This window comes from Coenobita brevimanus, chromosome 43 (assembly GCF_032717465.1).
Source record: "Coenobita brevimanus isolate Jiangsu-jjx chromosome 43, ASM3271746v2, whole genome shotgun sequence".
Taxonomy (NCBI): domain Eukaryota; kingdom Metazoa; phylum Arthropoda; class Malacostraca; order Decapoda; family Coenobitidae; genus Coenobita; species Coenobita brevimanus.
The window spans coordinates 32,401,631-32,423,157 of record NC_136996.1 but is presented as its reverse complement, the minus strand read 5'-3'; the positions used below and the strand labels follow the sequence as shown (position 1 = coordinate 32,423,157).

The window sequence follows — 21,527 nt, the reverse complement described above, 5'->3', positions numbered from 1 at the left end:
CGATCTGATATTAAAAGTCTTATTCTCTAATTACTAAAGTTTCATCACCGAAGAAATTTAGAAACAGGGGAGAGAGAGAGAGAGAGAGAGAGAGAGAGAGAGAGAGAGAGGAACCATTAGAGTCTGAGAGAAAGTAAAGCGAGAGCATTAGTTGGTAAAGAAAGGGTAATTAAAATGTGGAAAGAATGCAAAAGATGTGGGTGAGAGAATGAGTGAATGAATAAATGAATGAATGAGTGAATTAGTGATTGTATGAGTGGTAGTGTGTGAGTGAGTGAGTGACTGAGTGAGTGTTAGTGTGTGACAGTGACTAAGTAACAATGAGTGAGCGAGTGACAGTGAGTGAATAAGTGACAGTGACAATGAATGAGAGTGAGTGACAAGAAGTGAATGAGTGAAAGTGAATGACAGTGAGTGAATGAGTGACAGTGAATGAATGAGTGACAGTGAGTGACAATGAGTGAGTGATTGAGTGAATGACAGTGAGCGAATGAGTGAGTGAGTAAAAATGTGTGAGTGAATGAGTGACAATGAGTGAGTGAGTGACATTTAGTGAATGAATGACAGTAACTCTGAGTGAAGACAGTGACAGTGAGTGAATGAGTGATAGTGAGTGAATGAGTGACAATGAGTGAATGAGTGACAGTGAGTGAATGAGTGACAGTGAGTGACAACGAGTGAGTGGGTGACACAGATTGAATGACAATGAGTGAATCAGTCAGTGGATGAATGTTAAATGTAAGGAAAGAATTACCTCTGGATCTGTTTTGATTTGTCCTGCTACCTTGCCCTGTGATGACTGAACTTTGCTTGTACACATGACCTGCTATTTTCATTCCCAGAACTTGCCATCAGCCTGGTGAAACGATAGGTGGTTTCACATTAATCTCACCATGTTTTGATTGTAAGTACTGCACCCATATCAAGACACAGGCCTATTGGAATGCTGATATCAAACATTATATTCTACAGTACCTCAGCAATAAACAATCAGCAACAGCTCTCTCCTTACGCCTGAGCTGGTCTGAAGGTCGTAAGTCTTTATCTACCCCTTATTATCCAGTGACGTAAATTAGATTTTAATCCTGCTGTCTTCAGATGCTATATATTCACCACACGATCAAGTTAAATTCCGGAGGGGTTCGCTATAACCTTTATGAATCCCTTCACTAGTATTGTGCTCTCTTAATCTGAATGAAATTGTCTGGAAGCTGCAAGAATAAAATGGCAGTCTCTGGCTGAAGAGGTTAATGCACTTATTTCAGGTTGACAACATCTACAAATAAGTTACCTTTGTCATACACTAACCATGAAAGTGTTCTGCTGCACAAAATCACATCTCACAATGATTCCCTTACATTAACTTTTACTTATCTCGAAACAAAGCCATGATGTAGAAGAACAAAAAAATGAAATAAAGATTCGGAGGGAACAACTTTCCTCTGAAATACAGTCAGTTCTTGGTATACGTCAGTTTAGTATGCGATAAATCGACAGAACGATCAACTAAAGTTTTACCAGTTTCGCAACAACGATGACGAAATTCACTTCTACGATAATTGTGATGGTTGCGTAGAACAATCCCTTGCAAACGCAGTGATGCATGCAAGCCAACAGTCTGACATTTCACCCAAAAAAACTGCTCAGTGTTTACATGTGCAGAATCCCCACCTGCGGCCTCTGCCCATGTGACCTCCTTCGCGCCACCCCTTTGAAGACAAGGACCCGAACCTGGTGAGAAGTGACACTATGGCACAGAGCAACATTTGAGGCATACAGGCAGCTACTGGCGACTAAGAAAAAGGCAGCATAGCAGACCACCAACACTTATTTCCTCCCCCTTGTGACAACCACCAGCACCAAGGAATAGCCAAGGCATCAACAAGTGAGAATCAAACACTACCTCCTGCTTCACCTGACTCCATCTTGTCTTCATTGCCGCCAGGCTCACTGCTATGCTTCTCCACAGCCACACTCCCTCGCAGCTTCATTGCTACACTCTCTCACATCCTCACCGTTTCGCTTTCCCTCACCCTCACCGCTTCACTCTCCCTTGCCCTCACCGCATCACTTTCCTCATCTTCCATCACCTCCTCCTGAGGACCTAGAGTGATCATCCAGGCCCTCCTCCTCCAGCCTAGGAGGGAATCTTTGGTGATGACTCAAACTGGGCCAGGACATACTTCACGTGGGTGGTAGAGGTGTTGTTAGGTTCCGTGGTCCGTTGCCACCTGGCCCCACTCCCTGTCCCCATTGAACCCATGTTATGCCAACCTCGATATATGATTAATTGTCCTGTGATGAGTTTTCACTTGGTGTAATCCCATCACATACAGAGGAATGACTGTATATTGTTACATTCATTCTTCATGAATCAAGTCTGTAGGTAACTCATTTGGTCATTGGATCCTATTGTGTTCACATACATTTCCTGAATGTCTGAGGGGTTAATTTCTAAGTGGCAGGTGGGGGCACTCACCATCCACTTACTCAATGTAGCGCTGCTCTCAGGTGGCTGCTCTTTCCTCACTTCTTTCCTTCCGTCCTCTTGTCTTTCCTTCATTCTGTCCTCTTCCTTCTGCCTACGAGTGACTCTACACTGAGTGACAAACCAATTGGTTTCCTGTACCTCAAGAAAGCATTTACTATGCTGGGTGGTAACCATTTAACCAAATTATGGTGCCTGGTGGTTCAATGGGTAATTAAGGCACTCCAATCAGACTGAACCTGTGCAGGTTTCCATATCCAAGGAGTGGTTGGGGTTTACTGCTCACGTACTGCCACTCAGGGATGAGTGAGGATGGTCACTCTCATCTTAAATGTCAGGACCAACTTGCCTAGCCTCAGGCTCCTACGTTCCTCGTGGAGCAACACCGGATTTGATGATGATGGAGAGGTGAAGTAAGAAACTGAAAAGCACAAGAACTGATGAAGATTGAAACAGATGGATGAAGACTGTACAAAGATGCACCTGATGAGAGGTACACCTGTGGGTGTATGTGTGCCTGTAATAAAAAATACATTAGTTTTTCATAAATACCCATAAGTAACTGGATAGGCCAGCGAAGTGGAGCCAGGATTCTAGGAGCTTGATTGGTGTGTGAATAAAAGTTTCATCAATTTCTTTAGGCATACTACTGAGAGTTACCCCATATTTGTGGTTTCTCTTTCCTTATTTTCTGGACCCTACCTCATTCCATATTTGTACAAAAAACAAGATCAGAAAGATGATGATGATTCCCAATTGCATATGTATTAGAAGGGAAATAAAAAAACCTGTACTTTGTCACTATACAAGAATATAAGTCACATATTTATTGTTTCACTACATTCACATTCATGCTCACTGATGAACAAATATAAACATGAAAACAGGTGGGTAGAAATAACAGGTAGACTGTGAAAGCCCTATGAATATTCACAGCTGTTGAGTCACCCTTGCAATTCCTCCTATTTTAACCCCCCATTTTATTTTCCCTTTCATTCTTGCTGTTTAATGATTATTTCATTCAGCTTAGGGGACTCTTTTTGAACTGGAACCAGATAAAACCATCATTAACCCATTCAGTGCAAGAGATGTTTCCTAAGTTGAATTAAAAAAGTCTAGAGGCAGCAAGATTAAAGCATAAAAAGATGCTGTTGTACTGTTGAAATTAACCCATAAACTGTGGCATTGGTACTTTTGGACTAATACACTGGAAAAATAAATAAATGATAATCAGAAATCAATATTTTTATTCATGATGTAAAATATGTTATGCTGATGCCAGTGTATGACAACATTCTGGGCATTTTCTCACTGACATTTTTATTGATGGTCATTTTTACATGTTTCAAAAAAATATTCTATTACAGATGTATTTTCATCATGGACCAGATCATGCTTAGTGTAATGAGATTAAATGGGGCATTATAAGAAAAGTACTGCGCAGTATTTCTGTTAAGAATTTCAGCTCATTTATTGTATCATCATAAAATCATATAAATTAAATTTAAGAATCTAGTCAAGCATTCAGGTTGAAATCTTTCATTAATGCCAAGGGTCACAGTCTACTACTTGCAGGTCACAGTTTATGGGTTACACGAACAGTACTTTACACACCCTTTGACGGAAAGTGATGCAGAAACAGCCGCCATCTTGGCACTATATCTCCATAAGTGTCTGACTAACCTTCTGCATGCAAATGCTCAGACAAATCTCTGGGTATCACTTCTCCCTATAAAAGTCAGATTTCATTTCATTCAGCAACCATACCTCCAGCCGTGTTCACACATTATACACAAATTTCAATAAAAAAAAAACTTTATCTGGGCCATCACGTGAAAATTTTTTTGTACCCAAAATTGGACTGACTGCTAAAGTAGGGAAGGCAGAATGAAAAAACAGCCTTGGTAATAAATATGGTGCTGCCAAGAGGACACAGCCATATGATAACTTACAATGACATTAACCAAAAAAAATAATAATAGCAGTAACATATATTATTTTTGCATTCATTAATACTTGTAGCTAGTATGAAAAAAACTTGTGACTTCAACATCATCAGACCACTTATCTGATGGCATACTGCACAATTCAGTCCATAGCAAATATATCTGCTAACAATTTCTACTTCTTAAATTCGCAACAACTGCAATATGATATTTTAAAATAGGCTTACAATAGGTTCACATACTCTAATCTATTTTTCCAAATGTTTCACACTGATCCAGAGAGCACAGAAACAATATAATCAGCATGTATCAGGCAGTAAACAACTGAAGTCCATCCAATAAAAATATAACAATACAACTACACATGACAGTAACTGTACTCTCATGTAAAAAGTTCTGCCACATGCAAGGCCAGATTATGGAAAAGTGAGCTTTGTGCCCATGGAACATGGGTTTAAGGGTTTTTGTAGTTCTGGAATAATGGCACTTACTTAAAATTTGTTAAGCAGGGATGGTAGCTGCAGTTAGTGTATATCCAGAGGGTACCAGAATAAAATAATAATAATAATAATAATAAATAACTTGGATCTGCCACGCTATGGGCTACTCTGACAGTGCAGAATGAGCAAATATACATAAGAACTCCAGCCACTGTACTTAATAAATACTACAAATTACACTAGTGTTGACTGCAATATTAGCTATGGCCACCATAAGGTGCAAAGACTACAATGAGGGAAACATTGTACTTTTTTTTACTACTGTATTAACTCCTTCACATTGATTATGTCCTATTTCAGTTTATTTTTACGATCTCCTGACAATTTAGTCACTCCAATGTGGTGAAGGGGTTTATGGAAGACTACATATAACCCCTCCATTTTATTCTCTCTCAATCTGAAAAAAAAATCATCTGGGGATGATAAGACCCACAGAGTGGCATCATTGTACTGAGAGGGGTAATGTAAATGTGCATGACTTTCTGTAAAATTCCTGTAAATTTCTGTAAAATTTTGAGTCAGATGATGTGATGATGCTAAATTCTATAAAATGTACTTCCAGTACAAAGGAAAGGTGTAAGTCAACTGCAATGGTGCTCTGAAGTAAGGAAATACTGTACTGGATTGTCCTATCACAAGCAAAAGTTCCTGCATTCCCCTGCCAGCACTCTGCCCTGTCCGCAATACTTCTCATTCTTTCCTTAACATCAGAGGGTATCCTTCCCTCTCTTTTTTTTTGCTGTGTGGTTTATATTTCGGTCACCAAAAAAAAAAAAAAAAAAAAAAAAAAAAAAAAAATGCAGCACTTTCCACCACCTCCCCCAACAGGGAAGTGTCAGCATATTTTTGATGGTGAGAGTACCTTCATACACCCTGATCTCCCAGTGAAAAACAAAGGTGTAAATGATGCTGTAACTTCACAGATTGTGGGGAAATTTGGTGTTTATTTCTAAACACACAGCAACAAAGGGATCAATGTGTGCTCAACTCCTTCATCCCAAGAACCTCTTTTGTAATTTATTCTTGCAATCTACAAACAATTTTATTCAACTAAGGGAAACATCTTGCTTTAGAAGGGTTTGCTAAAGCATGCACTAACCTCTTCACTGTAAGAAATATCCCTCAACCAAAATAAAATAGTTTGGTGGTGGTTTCATTCAGCCGATGAGGCATTTTCATTAGGATGGGTTAAATATAGCATCCACAATACATCTCTCAGAGTGAATAAAACTGCCTTGTGGTTGGCCACATAAAATGACAAATCATTAGAGTGAAAGGGTTGAGTTATTTTAGCCTCATCAAAATTACTACTGCGATTGTGAACACCAGTAACATGGGCAATATTCTCGATGGCTAAGATTGTTCCCTAGCACCTCTTCCTTGGCTATTCATTTAACACTTTATGCCCTACTGTTCTCCTGCATGTCCCTCCTGTCTTTGTATTACTGACACAAACTACACAAACAACATACAAGTGAATATCAATGCATAACATGCAAAAATAAATCTGTAAGGAAGCAATGCTATGGAGCCACCTTAACTGACAAAATACAACACTAAATCTCACAATATTTGAGCAAATTAACAGGCAAATGGTTCATATATAAAAAGACAACACAAAACAATTTCGTACTGCATTGGCAGGAGGGGTGGACTTATATAAACTGGAGGAACTCTTGGCCACAGCTGTAAAACTGAGAGCATGAATGTTCGAATAGCCCTGAATTTTTGCCAATTATTTTAGGAACAACTGTTCTTATTAGATGTTATAGGTGTGTCAAGGTTACGTGTGGTACTTGTACTCTTCCAGCTGTCCCTTTAACACTCTGTACAGTTTTAATATGGCAACAATTTCTGAAGCATGTAATGAAGACAGAACATGTCTGACCTTACTGTGCTGTTGCTGACAATAGTTTGCATTGTGGGAAGCTGGCTGCTTCATCCATCCATCATCATCAGACTAGATGATGGTTGGATGGATCAGCCTGCATTCCACATTACAAAGTGTACTTATCAACGATAAACAAAAATCAAACATGTTTTATCATCATTAAATGCTATACAAATTATAAAAAATAACTAAGGGGTCATCCACACTTTTGTGCACTCAGTTTTAACAATACAGCCCTGAGAGGCTTTGTGAGCTTGGCAGTGAGGCAACACAGGGAGACAAATATAAAGTCAACACTGCAGTTGTTCTCTCATACAAAATTCTCCCAGTCCAGGAGTACTGCTGGTGACAAAAGTTCACCTACTATTTCACCACCTCTACCTCTCACTTTCCTCTGCTGGCTAACAGTCCTAAGGTGAGACTGGCTTAGCACTGTACCTGTCTCTACCTAAAGAGGATTCTTTTTTAAATGATGCATCAGGGAGGAAAGCAATGGAAATGCCCTACAAGCAAAGTATTTTAGACGCTGCTGTGGAATAAGAGATGAACTTTTGCCTCTAACTGTACATCTAACTAATAATGTCAGATCTTACAATACAAACTATATACAGAATTACATATCTTACCATATCTTTGATCACTAGACTCAATCTGTACCAATGTTAATAATTCCTTATAATTAGCTTAAACATGTAAAAAAAACAAAAAAAACAAAAAAGTTTCTCTTCAACAAAATGTAACATAACCTGAGACAAAGTAGTTCAGTTTTATATTCAAGGAACCATTCATATCTTAAAAATGGCTCAGACAATACAACTAAACCCCTTCATTCAAATGACATATAGTATTATTAATGTTATTCATACTGTCTCCAGACAACTTTATTTACCTTTGGAGGTGACATGTAGCAAGGAAGGGGCCAACTTAATGAGCCCAGGAATATCTTTTTCATTCTAATTCTCTTCATCTCCTAATGATTACATTCAACTCTGGACAAACTCTTCAAACTAGAGGGGCCGGCTAAACCCTTATAATACGAGATGCCTTTCCTGACCTGAATCAAACTTCCTGGTAACAGCAAGAATAAATCTTTTAAAAATTTCCACATTCAGGCTGTTAATGACTGCTAGACTTAATGCCTCCAGTTCCAGAAATCTCCCCTAAGCTGAATAAAATTGCCTGAAGGTAGGAATAATAAACTAGACTTCTATTTCATCATTAGTGAAGGGATTAAAATTTGATTTGACTCTGAACTAGCACTGTCATCTGCAACAACCTTAAAGACATGGCCACTAAATAATAAGCAATCACAATACAAAAAATATAGGGATTCATCTATATTAAATCCATTTTTAGGATGAGCTATAAAAAGGTTACATAATAATAACCTCCATAAATACAGAAACTCAAAATTTCTGCTATGGGCAAGATCTTTATATTGAACAGACAGCAAGATGAAGGGAAATGCATGTGTTTCCTGTACAGTATATACAAAACCACAATCCAGCAGACAATATCAGAGACTTGGGAAACAGCCAAGGCAGTCAAAAACTGCTGAATTTCTCCAATAAATGGCTTATCCTAACATGGGTATAATTTTTCCCTTAAGAAGCATGGACACAGATTTCCTCTTGCATCCTACATCACTCAATGCTGATCTTACATAAAAACTCACAGCCAAGAAAATTTTGCAGACTCCATAATGATAACTGTGTTTTGTCACTTATCACAAGTTGATCTTGTGTTTCAACTCAAAAATAAAAACTTATCATAGGAACACCCACTAATACCATCACACCAGTACTGAATGAGACAACTCTAAACTGTATTCAATAAAGAGGCAGGGTATTAGAGCTGAAGTGGCAAACTAAGAAAAGTATGGCACCTAAAAGGACTGCTGAGCCTCAGGGAACTGAATGTCATGTCTATACCAAGAAAACAGAAAAACAACCATGAAATGGTTCATGGGAAAGGAGCTGAGTAAAGCAGTTTCTCTGCAAAGGATTGAGACTGACATGTGACAAACAACATCTGATAACAATCCTCATATCCATTACACTGACTGCAACATACATATTATTTGAAGTTAATTAAGTGGCTGCATATCATTTAAATGTTTATTTGCTTTAGCAGCCTTATCCAGGTTGCAAACATTCAATCATATACCACAACCTCTGGCAAACTTAAAAGAATTTTGGATCCGAAATGGTGGGGTTGTCAAACTATTTGCGTTTGTGTTTATAGTTTGGATGCATGTGAAACCATGCTAATAAACGTTCTTAATTCTATTGGGTATTCTCAGGTTTACTTTGGTACTTTGTGAGTTCTTAGTGGAAGGTCCCTGACCCACACAATCAGAGGATGCCATTAGTGATGCAGGGGGAGGGGGAGGCAGAGCAGGAAAGTATATGGTGACTTGGAAGAGGCAGGGAGAAGGCAGTAAAGTCACTCCACACTCAAAACCTAGGGCTGTGTCCACACCAAATGCTTGCTGGTGTACGCAGCTGTGGATGTGAGATTAGCATCACTGTAACACCAACAACTTGCCCCACTGGATGTGAGTGGTGCGAGGAAGAACTTCCACAGCTTACAGCAATGCACAATTTTTGCCCATAAATGCCTGTGCCAGCAAACACTTGGTGTGAATGTGGCCGTAAGATGTATGCAGACAAAATGATACTGTGAAACAACTTTTTGTGAAACATGCTTCTGGCTCATGGATGAAGGGATAAAAGTACAAAAACACTCACATCCGACTTCAAAAAACTATGTTATGAACCCAAAGCAACTTAGTGAATAATAGCAGTTATTTCATCTGCAACTTAACAATGAAATAACTTTTATGAAAACCATCTGTAGTATGAAAGTGTAAGAAGTGGAAGTATGAAAGGAATGACCATGGTAAAGTGAAGAAGGAGGAATGTGATGATTCTTGATTAAACTGCAATGACTGGAGAAGAGGAGAGATGGTTTGTGGTGAAAGCGGTTTAAAGTGAGACTGACGACTACATGAGACAATGGCCGATGGCTCGCATTCCATGGAGAAGTTCTGCCTGTAATCTAGCCTCCAGCACCAGCACCATTACATGGATCTGAAAGTGCAACAAGATTAGTCTCTACTCCTACTAGAAGAAAACTGTCACTACTTTTATTAATCGTATGTACAATAATTTCTTAGTTAACTTATTATACCTTAACATGTACTTCACTACTGCTGGTGTTGTTGAGGCCCCAGGCTCATCTGAATACAAATGAACTTGGCAAATTGTGGGCTGAAGTTGTCCTCCTGCAGTCCACCATCCTCTTTACAGGGGATAGCAAGGACATTCAGTGACTTTTGTATAGACAAAAAAGCCACATGGTTATGTCAATGCCTAGAGAGGAAGATGTCCATTTTCAGCACACGTACAGTAATCCCTCTAATATCCGGACGCCCAATATCCGAACATCCCCACTAACCGAACCTTATCGTCCTGGGATCAAACAATCCCAAAATGGTCCGAAAATCCAAAAAAATTGGAAAAAAAATCGATTTTTTGCCGTCCGTAATTTGAACTTGCCGCGCGCGCCGTGTGAGAGCATTGTTTTGGTTCGTCATTCCTCCGACGTCCGATAGAGCGCCGCTGCATCCTCCCCACTTCCCGCCTGTCTCTCACCGCGACAAGACCTACGCTCTTCGCCATGGCTGCCCACGTGCTCGCTTTTGTGGTGGTGCCGTACTTGCTGCAAGGCCTCCTGCTGCTCTCTGCCCTACTCTTAGTGTGTGTGATGATGGCCCCGCCTCCTGAGAAAAGGAAGAGAGTGGTGTTGACTCTGGAGAAGAAACGGGAGATATTGGAGAAGGTTGATGCGGGTTGGTCTTCCTCTCGCATTCTCCGCGAGTTCAACCTGGCCCGGTCGACTTTGTTTGATATCAAGCGTTCCCGAGACAAGCTCATGCAGTACACGGCTGACTTCTCGTCGAGAAGCAAACGCAACGTGGAGAGGAAGGTTATGTTTACCCCCAAGTATGCAGAGATCGACCGCTCCACATTGATTTGGTATCGACAGCAACGTGCAGCTGGTGTGATGGTACGTGGAACGGAGCTGAAGGCTGCTGCTGAGAAGTTTGCAAGGCTTCACGACGCCCTAGACTTCAAGGCATCCGAGGGTTGGCTCTTCGCATTCAAGTTGCGACATGGCCTTACTAACCGTAAAGCACATGGCGAGGCATTGGACGCTAACGAGGATGGAGTGGACGAGTTTCGGCACAAGGTGAAAGGCTTGATCGACAGGGAGGGCCTCACTCTCGGTCAAGTCTATAACGCTGACGAAACTGGCCTATTCTATCGCTCGGTGCCAACGAACACTCTCGCCGATGAGACGGAGAAGCGTGTACCTGGCCGCAAGCTTTCTAAGGAACGGATATCTGCTTTGTGTTGTGCCAATGCTAACGGCATGCACCGGCTTAAGCCCGTTATTGTTGGCCGTGCAAAGCAGCCTCGGTGCCTTCGTGGGGTGATGGATGTCCTTCCTGTCGTATGGTACCATTCTTTGAAAGCATGGTTCACAGCTGTGATTTTCAAAGATTGGTTTCACCATCACTTCGTCAAGGAGGTCATACATTACCAGACGAAGACACTGGGAATTCCTCGCGACCAGGTAAAGGCTCTCCTTCTCCTCGACAATGCACCTGCCCACCCGTGCGACAAGGACTTGGTTGCTGAGAATGGCCGTATTAGGTGCATGTTTCTGCCACCTAATACGACTGCTCTCATTCAACCAATGGACCAAGGAGCGATCGTGACAACAAAGCGCCTGTACCGTCGGAAGTTCCTGGACGAGGTGATGGTGGTTCTCGAGGACGAGGACGAGCGCAGGGAAGGACGTGACACTCGAGGCAAGCGGACTTTGGAAAACCTTCGCCGCTACAACATCAAGTCTGCGCTGTACAACTGGGCTAGTGCATGGAAGGAAGTCCCTGTGAAAACTCTTGAAAATGGTTGGTCTCGTCTGCTTCTCGGAACAGATGTGGAGTACGATTTCCTAGGGTTTGACGTGGATGACTTCCATGCACGGCTACGTACGCACAGCGACGATGTTGATGTGGACGATGTTCGTGAGTGGTTGGAGGACGACGAGGGCGATCCTGGGTATCAGACGTTGTCTGATATCGAGATCGCGTCTTCGGTTGCTGGTGTCAGTCCCGAACTTGAAGATTCCGACGACGAAGGCGATGATGATGCAGACTCCGCCCAGCAGGACACTACTCCAGCCATCCCCAAGCTGAGCGCACTCCGGGAACATCTAGAGTTCGTCCTAGACTACCTGGAACACCCGGACTGCGACAGGGAGATGGGGCCCTTGGGACTCGTGGAGGAAGTGCGTGCTTTCCGGCAGCGCATCATCAATCGCCAGAATCGTCGGTCCTTGCGTCAGTCAACGATTGACAGTTTTTTCAGGCCCGTGACCCCCGCTGTGCCAAGCCCTGGTTCCACTCCGTTGCCTCCCCAAAGACAGGCCCTCATGCTCCGAGCCACAGCCCAGCACATCAGCTACAGTGGAGTCACCGCTCGACGTGAGTTTGCGGCTGTCTTCAGAGTCTTCTGTAGTCGGTACGCCATCACCACTACCCACCGATGCACCCCTTGGATGCCTGCCAGTGATACTCTCGGGCTCTGACAGTGAATAAACAGCAAGAACTTCTCCACTAGACCACACGGGAATTTTGAGTGTTGTGCAGTGAAAAAAACGGTGTGTTGTGTTAAGGTTTTCAAGTTGGGAGAAAAGACTAAGTAGAAAAGAAATTTAACGTAACTAACCTTCTTTGTTTTGGCTTTGGAAACTTAAAAAAACTTGGGAAAAGTTAATGTGCAACACTTCAATTTAATGGAACATTATTTGGACTAAAGTGAACACTGTGAAAAGAACGGACTTCTGTGTGTTAGTGACTAAGTTCAGTGCAAGACTTCAGGAAGAGTGTAGTGCAAGTGCTTCAGGAAATCGTTCTTACTGTCAGAGTCCGAGAGGAGGCGGTTATTCATCGAGGTGGCCAGGGACTTGCTGTAAGTAGCCAAAATGTTTCATGTTGTACTATTTTCCATACTATATTTACCAGAATGTTTCATATTGTATTTTTTCCCATACTATACTTACCAGAAAGTGTCATACTGTACTTCTTTCCATACTAAACTTACCTCATGCATGTGCAGTAGGAATGTGTTTTTCAGAGTTCGGTTAGGTTCGGTTAGGTTAGGTTCGGTTAGAGTCCATAAGTACCAGAATGTTTATTAATGTATGAACATACTTCTAAACCCACATTTTATGTGTCTATTGCATTTATTTCAGTCATTTATGTGCCTTATTGGTGTGATTTGGGTGTTAAATAGGTGCTATGCATGTCCGGAGGGAGTTGTATAGGTGTTTCTCTGTGTTAGGGTCCGTAAGTACAAGTCCATAAGCTGGGGCCCAATATCCGGACAAAACCAATATCCGAACCTACCGATGGCTCTATTGATCCGGATATTGGAGTGATTACTGTATTTTGCTAAAAGGCTGTTTGTAAGAATATCTTTCACGCAACATGCTACAGTTCATTACTAAGCATTTGAGATGTATAGTGAAGAGTAAAAATTTACCACTTATTTCTTTGAACTGTTCACAGGCTTTGACATTTTATTTACTGTACATATAGTTCTAACCACATCACATACATTTTGGATATGACTCTTCTAAATTTGATGGTCATTTTTCTTGCCAAAACATAACCTTAGAGAAGATTGCAGAAGGGCAACTTCCGTTGCAGTCCACTAGGATCATGTTTCAAATGAGTTTAGGGCCACAGCAACAAAAACAACAACAACAACAGCAACATTTACTTATCATGGTAGTTTTAAGGAACACATCTACAAAGTTAAGTAAGGAATTACTGTACAGGAAAAGTATCTAATGTAAAGAAAAAGGTAATACTGTAACTACCTTGTATTAGTAATGATCAGATACTTAATACACTATTTACTTGTCCTATTTCCTTTTTATATATTTATCAATCTACACCTGTGCACCAAGTGAATCAGTGAATCAGTGTGCACTGTATATAGTATCTTTTACAAACTCTCTCCACTTCTATACTGCTTTAGAATTCTAATCTATTCATCATACAGTATATCATTAAGACTAGAGCATAACACTTATTACCACCTACAGAAGGGGTGAGAAAGAATTTAGAAACTAGAAAAGGGAAAGTAAGAAAACTGGAGAACTATCAACAACATGACCAGTGAATGGTCTACACAATCAGCCATACTTCATTCAGGCCTTTTGGAATCCTGGCCCCACCTCACAAACATAATCATCTGCTCATATACAATATTTTATGGTTGCCTCAACACATGCATGGATGATTCTGTTACTGTACTGATTTAAGATACTGACAAATACTGTAGTGAAATGTACAATAAGGGATTATTCACGGTCATACAATTCCCACAACTCTGGATTTTTAAGTGAGTAAGAGCCTGTGGAGTCACATGGAGAGACAGGCTGACGAATGAGGATATAAAGGAGCATTGTGGTGTTGATGTGGATGTGATAGGAAGCGTTATGAGGAACACACTGAGGTGGTTTGGCCATGTGGAGAGGATGGAGGGTGAAAGACTGACGAAGAGAGTGTATGTGAGTGAGGTGGAGGGGGGGAAGAGGGAGGGGGAGGCCAAGGATGAGATGGAGGGATGGGGTGGAGAGGTATATGAGAGAGGGGGGTGTGAGTTGTGAGCAGGGCAGTGAAATGGCAGGGGACAGGGCGACTTGGAGGCAATTTGTTTGTGGCCACCCCAAACAGGATTGAGGCGTCTGGCAATAGATAGATAGACAGAAGAGTATATGCATGTACAGTCAAATGAAAATTATCTGGAGAGTTTGGACTAAAAACAGTTTACAATATGAAGGTCACGGATCAATGTCAAACTTTCCTAAAAACCAGTTTATATCAAACAATGAAAAATGCATATAACTATCTGGCCTTGCACCATTAAGCCAACTGGTATCATCTCAACACCCCCCAAAATTACCAACAAAATATTTCGTCATCATCATCATCAAAATTTGTTTGTAATCTATGTGCTTGTTCCATCTCTGCAAAGTTCAAAATCTAAAACAGAATAAACCTTGTTTCACATATTTATCTCAGTGAATGACTGTAACCTAAAGATCATCACCATCATCATCAACACCATTGTCATATCGTCATCATCATCATCATCATCATGACCCTTGTTGTTACCAAAAAGATGAGGTGAAGTAGGATCCAAAAACATGGAAAGAAAAACTGAAATATTCCATGAACTATAAACAACATGCCTTGTGATCTGGTCACACAAATATTCACACATCAATGAAGCCTTCAGACTCTTGGCTCCACCTCAAAAACAATAAATCAAATAGGAATGATCAGGATAAAAACCTATGCTAAAATGGATTAAAACAGTAACAGATCAAGGTTACATTCTCTCCCAATACTAATTCAGACTAAAAAGTGAGAGTTATAGATCATATTTTCTACTACTCAGGATAATCTTACTCTGTTCTGCCCATTTGAACTATAATGCTTTGCTAAAAAACTAAAATGTTGAGTAGGCCATTCTATTTAAAGATGCTCTGAGTTACCACACCAAGGCTGGCAAGAGAGTCTAACATTTCTCAAAACCACAAGTTTTCCTTTGTGGTAGGTGGTGACGACCATCATCCACTCACTTGATGTAGTGCTGCCTGCTTCATCCTTAGCCTTTATCATTCTTTTTCTGTGCCTACCCTCCTCTCTTCTTATTTCTCCCATCTTTCCTGTCACTTCTTATTGCTTTTCTTTCCTTTACAGGTGGAATTACCGTACATTGAGTGACATGCCATATGGTTTCCTGTAAGCCAGAAAACCATTTACAACGCTAGGTGGTAACCATATAACCAAACCATACGTGCTCCCTACGCGTCAACAAGTGGGTTGGTGAAGGGTTAGTGCCCCTCCCCGTAAAACAAATGACTCAAAGTCAAATGGCCACCCCTTACAGGATTATGGCGTCTGGCGATAGATAGATAGACAGACAGATAAATAGACAAGTTTCCCTTCAAGAGCAGTTCATAATTAAGACAATGGAGCTGCAAACATTTTAACCCGTCACGTCCCGAGGTTTTCCGCTCCTCCGACATCCCCCAGTCCCGAGCCTTTTTGGAAAAAAAAATTTTTGGGCTAAAACTTCTGCTTTGGTTGAGAAACGAAGGAAAATCACCAAGAAAGGGCTTACCGTGGTCTATAAGTGGTCGGAACAAGTGAGGTTCCCCGCGCCAGGTATCGTATTCTTTCATTGACGTGTCAGGCGCTCACGTTTTCTATGGTAGGGAATACTGGGAGAAACAACACACAACACCTCTATATTTATTGAATTTGAACTAATAAACAATAACAGTAACAATATAATGGATTTCAAACACATATATATGAAAATATTTGAAAAATAAGCATTGTACCATCGCGCGAGCATAGCGAGTTAGGTCCGAGTCGTAACATGCTATATGCTAAGTTTCTTGTATCAGTCAACATATCATTTTTTCTACTTGTATACTTCTGTGTCAATGACATTTTACTAATTTCTACTGTTTGTAAGTGTTTTCAGATGTTTTCATTCATTATGATGACATGCAGCATAAGTTTAGCGCACATCAGCTTAGTAAGCGCACTCGCTGACTCGTATTTCAACATACCCAATTGTTTTATCACTTTCCTATTATTTTTCCCTTTACATAGAACCTTTCCTCCACCACTGTAAATGTTTTCAATTATTTACATTCATTACGAGGGCATTTAGCGACATGCTAGCGCACATTCACGTAGCAACCACAATCTCAAACACTCGTGTTTCATCTTCTACTTTATTTATTCACTCCAATTACACTTTCCCACTTACATTACACACGTTTACACCCCTATACTGCACTGTACATACTTACTGGCATTATTTATTCAAGTGAGCGTCAGAATATCGCATGAAAATACCCTCGCAATGAATGTTTCGACCAACATAATACTCAAACACTTATATACTAATTCTTCACATATATTACACACTTTCCCACTTGTTGACTTCTATTTTCATTATTACGGGCCTTATTCATTCAACTGAGCGTCAGGATATCGCATCTCTATACACACGCTATGAATATTTTGACTTAGAATATATTTCAGCACTTACAATAATTTGAACTTATATTATACCCGTTAGCATTTCCAATAATAATAATTACATAATTACGGGCCGTATTTATTGCAATGAGCGACAGAATATCGCATCATAAAACCCTCGCTATGCATGTTTCCACTTACAGCATATTTATACACTTACATACAATTTTTGCACTTATGTTATACCCGTATGCACTTTATACTAATATTTGGAGATCAACATGACTGATAATTTCACTGAGCGTCTGTTTGTCGCATTTACTTCATAGTTTCAGCGTCCTGTCGCATTCACACCATATCAGAATTGCATCAACGTGTGATATTCGCTGAAACATGGGTGAATACAGAGACCCACGTCACACTCCACGCACTCATAGTGGGTGTCCTTCCTCTGTGTCGTGAGTCTCACCCGGGAATTGCTACACACGTGACACCTGCGTTGGGGCCTAGGTTTGTTTGGCTGGGGAGGGATAGGAGTGGGGAAATGGCGGCCGGATATTCTCAGGGGAGTTTGGGCAATAGGGGCAGTGCGAGTGCGATGTTGGGGCCTTTCAACAGCATAACGTGCAAACATCTCTCTTGTGAGCTCCCTCACAAATCCTTCAAAGGTTTCCTGAACTCCTGTTGTCATGGCGTGAAGGTGGTGGCAATTCAGAGCAGTGATGTCTAGCAAGTGAAAGAACAGTTTCTTATACCACTTCATCGTGGTCCTGGCAAACTCTACCGTCGATATCATGGAGTCTGACTGGTCCACCAGGCGCATGTTTATGTTATAGTCTATGACACACTCAGGTTTCCAAATGTGACGCCTGTTCTCGCTACGGTAATCTACGGAATCAGTACGGTGCATCAAGGGGCGGTGAACCGTTGACAAGAGGCTTACGTCTCTATTGTGGTTCCACACAGTTGCAAGGATGTTGTTGGCTTTGAAGAAGACAACCTCATTCCTGGCAAGTTTCCGCCCTACCTTGGCCATGTGATGCCGGTTCACCTTCACGGTTCCACAGACTCCCGTTTCATGTGTGTGAAGATAACGAGCGAGAAGAGGGCTAGTGTACCAATTGCCCAGGTAGAGGACGTGACCACGATGAAGGTAGTCTATCACTGTCTTTACCACTGCTCCCGACAGTCCAATACTTCGATCTTCTATTATGTCTGTCTGTGCACCGGTGTACAAGACTATGTCTTGCACGTATCCAGTCCTACAGTCGCACATAACAAAGATCTTGAACCCAAAACGGTGCCTTTTGCTGGGTATATACTGCCTAAATGAAATATTACCTCTCCACAACACAAGACTCTCGTTTATGAAGAGGTCTCTATAGGGATAGAATGACGAACGAAAGGTTTTCCTCAGGTGATCAAAGACCAACCTAATTCGCCTCATTTTATCTGTGTCGTTCGCAATTGCAGGATCATGAGCATCATAGAAATGGAGGCGACTTAGAATTTGTTGAAACCGATTACGGCTCATCATTTGCCCAAATACTGGGGTAAACATAACAGGGTCCATTGTCCAGTAAGCAGGAATTCTGTTTTTTCGTATAATACCCATCAAAAGGACCAGGGCAAAAAATAGGAACATTTCTGAAAGGGAGACAGGGTAATCATATATGATAGAATGCCTACTCCTTGTTCCCAATCTTTCACTCTCAAGGCACTGGGTGCTTGCAAAAAGGTTGGTTTGGTAAACAATCTGCTCCACGAAAGCCTCACTAAAAAACAGGTGGAAAAAATCCAACCTGGTGGAATTCCGATGAATTCCTGGAGCAATGCAGCCAGAGCGCCCCTGCTCAGTGAAGGGGTAAATGAGGGGAGAAAAATCACTCCCATCCTCCCAATTCCACCCCACAAATCCCTCGTCCCCATCATCCCCATCACCGCCTTCATCTGGGTGGGAAGGAGATCCTGGTGGGGGAGGTGGGGGAGAAGGAGTGCGGAGGGCTTCCCCACTGTCACTCCTCTTCCCTCTGCCTTTACCCTTTCCCTTTCCCTTACCCTTACGGCCTTGAGGAACATTAAGGGGCTCCGGGGATGAAGTAGGGGAATTTTGGGGAGCATAAGACGTGCTGGGGAGTGGTTCCTCCCCACCTTCCCCCTCCATGACAACACCACGTGCTTTCTCACGCACCGTAGCTCGACCACGTGTTACGGGATATTGGGGAGCATAAGACGTGCTTGGGAGTGGTTCCTCCCCACCTTCCCCCTCCATCACAACCCCACGTGATACTGAATGCACCCGCGCTCGCCCACGTGATACACTATGCCGCCTCACACTACCTAGGGAAAGCAATGACTCACTCACGTCACTCTCACTTTCCCTAATCCTCCCTGCACTTTCCCTTTCACTCCCCACTCCCTCCACGGCACTTCCTAACTCCCCAAACAAAATACTAGGCCCATACCTGCTCGTCCGATGTGGTGTGCGCTCTGGGTCACGATGAGTGATTGCCTCACGTCCATACCACGTGGCAACACGTCCCACGACTCCGTCCTTGTCCTCGTCCTCGTCATCGAAATCTGGTTCCAAATCACGTTGGGGATGGGCATAGGATATTGCACGTGGTTTCTTGGCCGGCTGCCCCTCTCTAGCAGCACAGAAAGTCATGTACTGCCGCTTCCTGGGAGACGGGTCTTCTTCATCACTGCTGGTGGTTTCTTCCTCCTCTGGCTGCACATAATCTTTATCCACAACCTCGTCGTCCAGTGGGGAATCACTGTCGCCTGTAAAGGCGTTCAGGGCGGCTTGAATTTCGCCCTCTCAGAGACCTCTCTTAGCCATGTCTGAGCAGGACCATTGCTACCAGGTGAGTGGATGAGCGGCAGGTTATCACGGGTCGCGCGGGGTTGCCGAGTGTCCCCGCCTGGTGGCAGGTAGGGAAAGATCATGCGAGGATACGTACCGCAAATCAAGCGCGAAATTTGAAAATTGTCGAAATTATGCACTTTGCAATTGCACGACATACCGGTACGTCGCCGGGACTGGCAAATGCAAATCGTTGCAACGTACCCATACGTCAACGGGACGGGGCGGGTTAATGCTTGTGACACTGCTCTGCAGCTATCAAAAATTCTCTGACAGCAGACAAATGAGACATGCAACTTAAAATAATACCACAACTGTATATGGAGGAGGTGGCTACATGGTACAGAAGGGGACTGCTGATTGTAAGATTATGAGATCTATCCTGGCTGATGCACGAAATAGCTGGAGGATATAAGCTTCCTTACAACTGCTTCACCGATCTACACCACACACTGATATGTTGTATGAACACCCTCACTAATACCATCATTCCAGTTCTCAATGTGAATTATGGTAGATGCAAGGCACTGAATTCTACAGTAAAACCCAGAATCTCTCTCTCTCTCTCTCACACACACACACACACACACACACACACACACACACACACACACATACACATCATCACCAAAACAACCTTGCCTACACTGCACACTTCAGACCACCTGACCTCCACTGCCTCCCTGGAGGTATGCATGGGTGTACCCACACTTCACAGCAACATCATTTTTAGTTTATTCTGTATGCTATCGACAATTTTAGACAATATAGGAAGATTTCCTCATGATGAAGGGGTTTATGAAAGCTATATCCAACTTCTCTAGTTAGAAAAATCTCTCCAAAGCTGAAAAAAAGCATCTGGAGGTAGCAAGATTAAAGTAGAAATGATGGCAAGATACTGGAGCAGTTAAAAGCAGATATCTATTTACACAACTCAACATACAGGATGGCCAATATATAATGCTCCCCTTCCAATCTGTCAGATGTTTTCTCGTGTGTTGTGGGGATATTTTAGCCAGCATTCATATTGTGTCGTATTGTACTGCATCGTTTATAAAGGCTCCAGCATGATTGTCTGCACTGGCCTTGGTCACCTAATGGCATTTCTCCACACTCTATGATCTCTGGCAGTCTCCTTATTTAATCCCTTATCTCTGAGGTCACATTCTGTAACCTTGTCCCAGGTCTTTTTTGGTTTGCCTCTTGCAACCCTACTCTTGACATTCACACTTCTCACTCTCTGCAACCATTTACAGAGTCAATGTCTAATTTAAATTGGTTACTCATTTCTGACTCCTACAGCCACATCTATGCCCACATCAGCAGACTGAGCCCTCCCTCCAACACATACAACAACATCAGCCAAGTTTCTAGTATGGGGGCTATTTACCAGCCACCCTGTATACTTAATCACCCAAACAGCTTTCTTCCATACATTCCAACAGACCTCTAGGTCTGTATTCTCTTAAATTTGGGAGGTTTTCCAGGCATCTCTTACTTAACAGTTCATTTCTGCATATGGTGCATTAATATTAGCTTATAGAGGCATTACATAGGCATAAATGATGTACAGTTGATAAAAAAATAGGTATCATGCAAGGGTGGTACGATGATACCCTAAATAATCAGTATGACTTGTAAAGTCCCCAAAAGGAGCACAAAATAACAATATTACTTTAAGATGTC

At 42.0% G+C, this 21,527-nt stretch overlaps 1 protein-coding gene across 1 annotated transcript in view; it reads right to left on the bottom strand.

The window, feature by feature from the left end:
- Positions 1 to 3,282: 3,282 nt before the first annotated feature.
- The window catches only part of LOC145397827 (sestrin-2-like), a 107,198-nt gene continuing 88,953 nt past the window's right edge, over positions 3,283 to 21,527 (bottom strand). Inside the window, exon 9 of the mRNA XM_080270861.1 lies at positions 3,283 to 9,917. Coding sequence (XP_080126987.1) covers positions 9,831 to 9,917 — 87 coding nt within the window. The 3' untranslated portion in view covers positions 3,283 to 9,830. The remainder of the gene's footprint in view (positions 9,918 to 21,527) is intronic.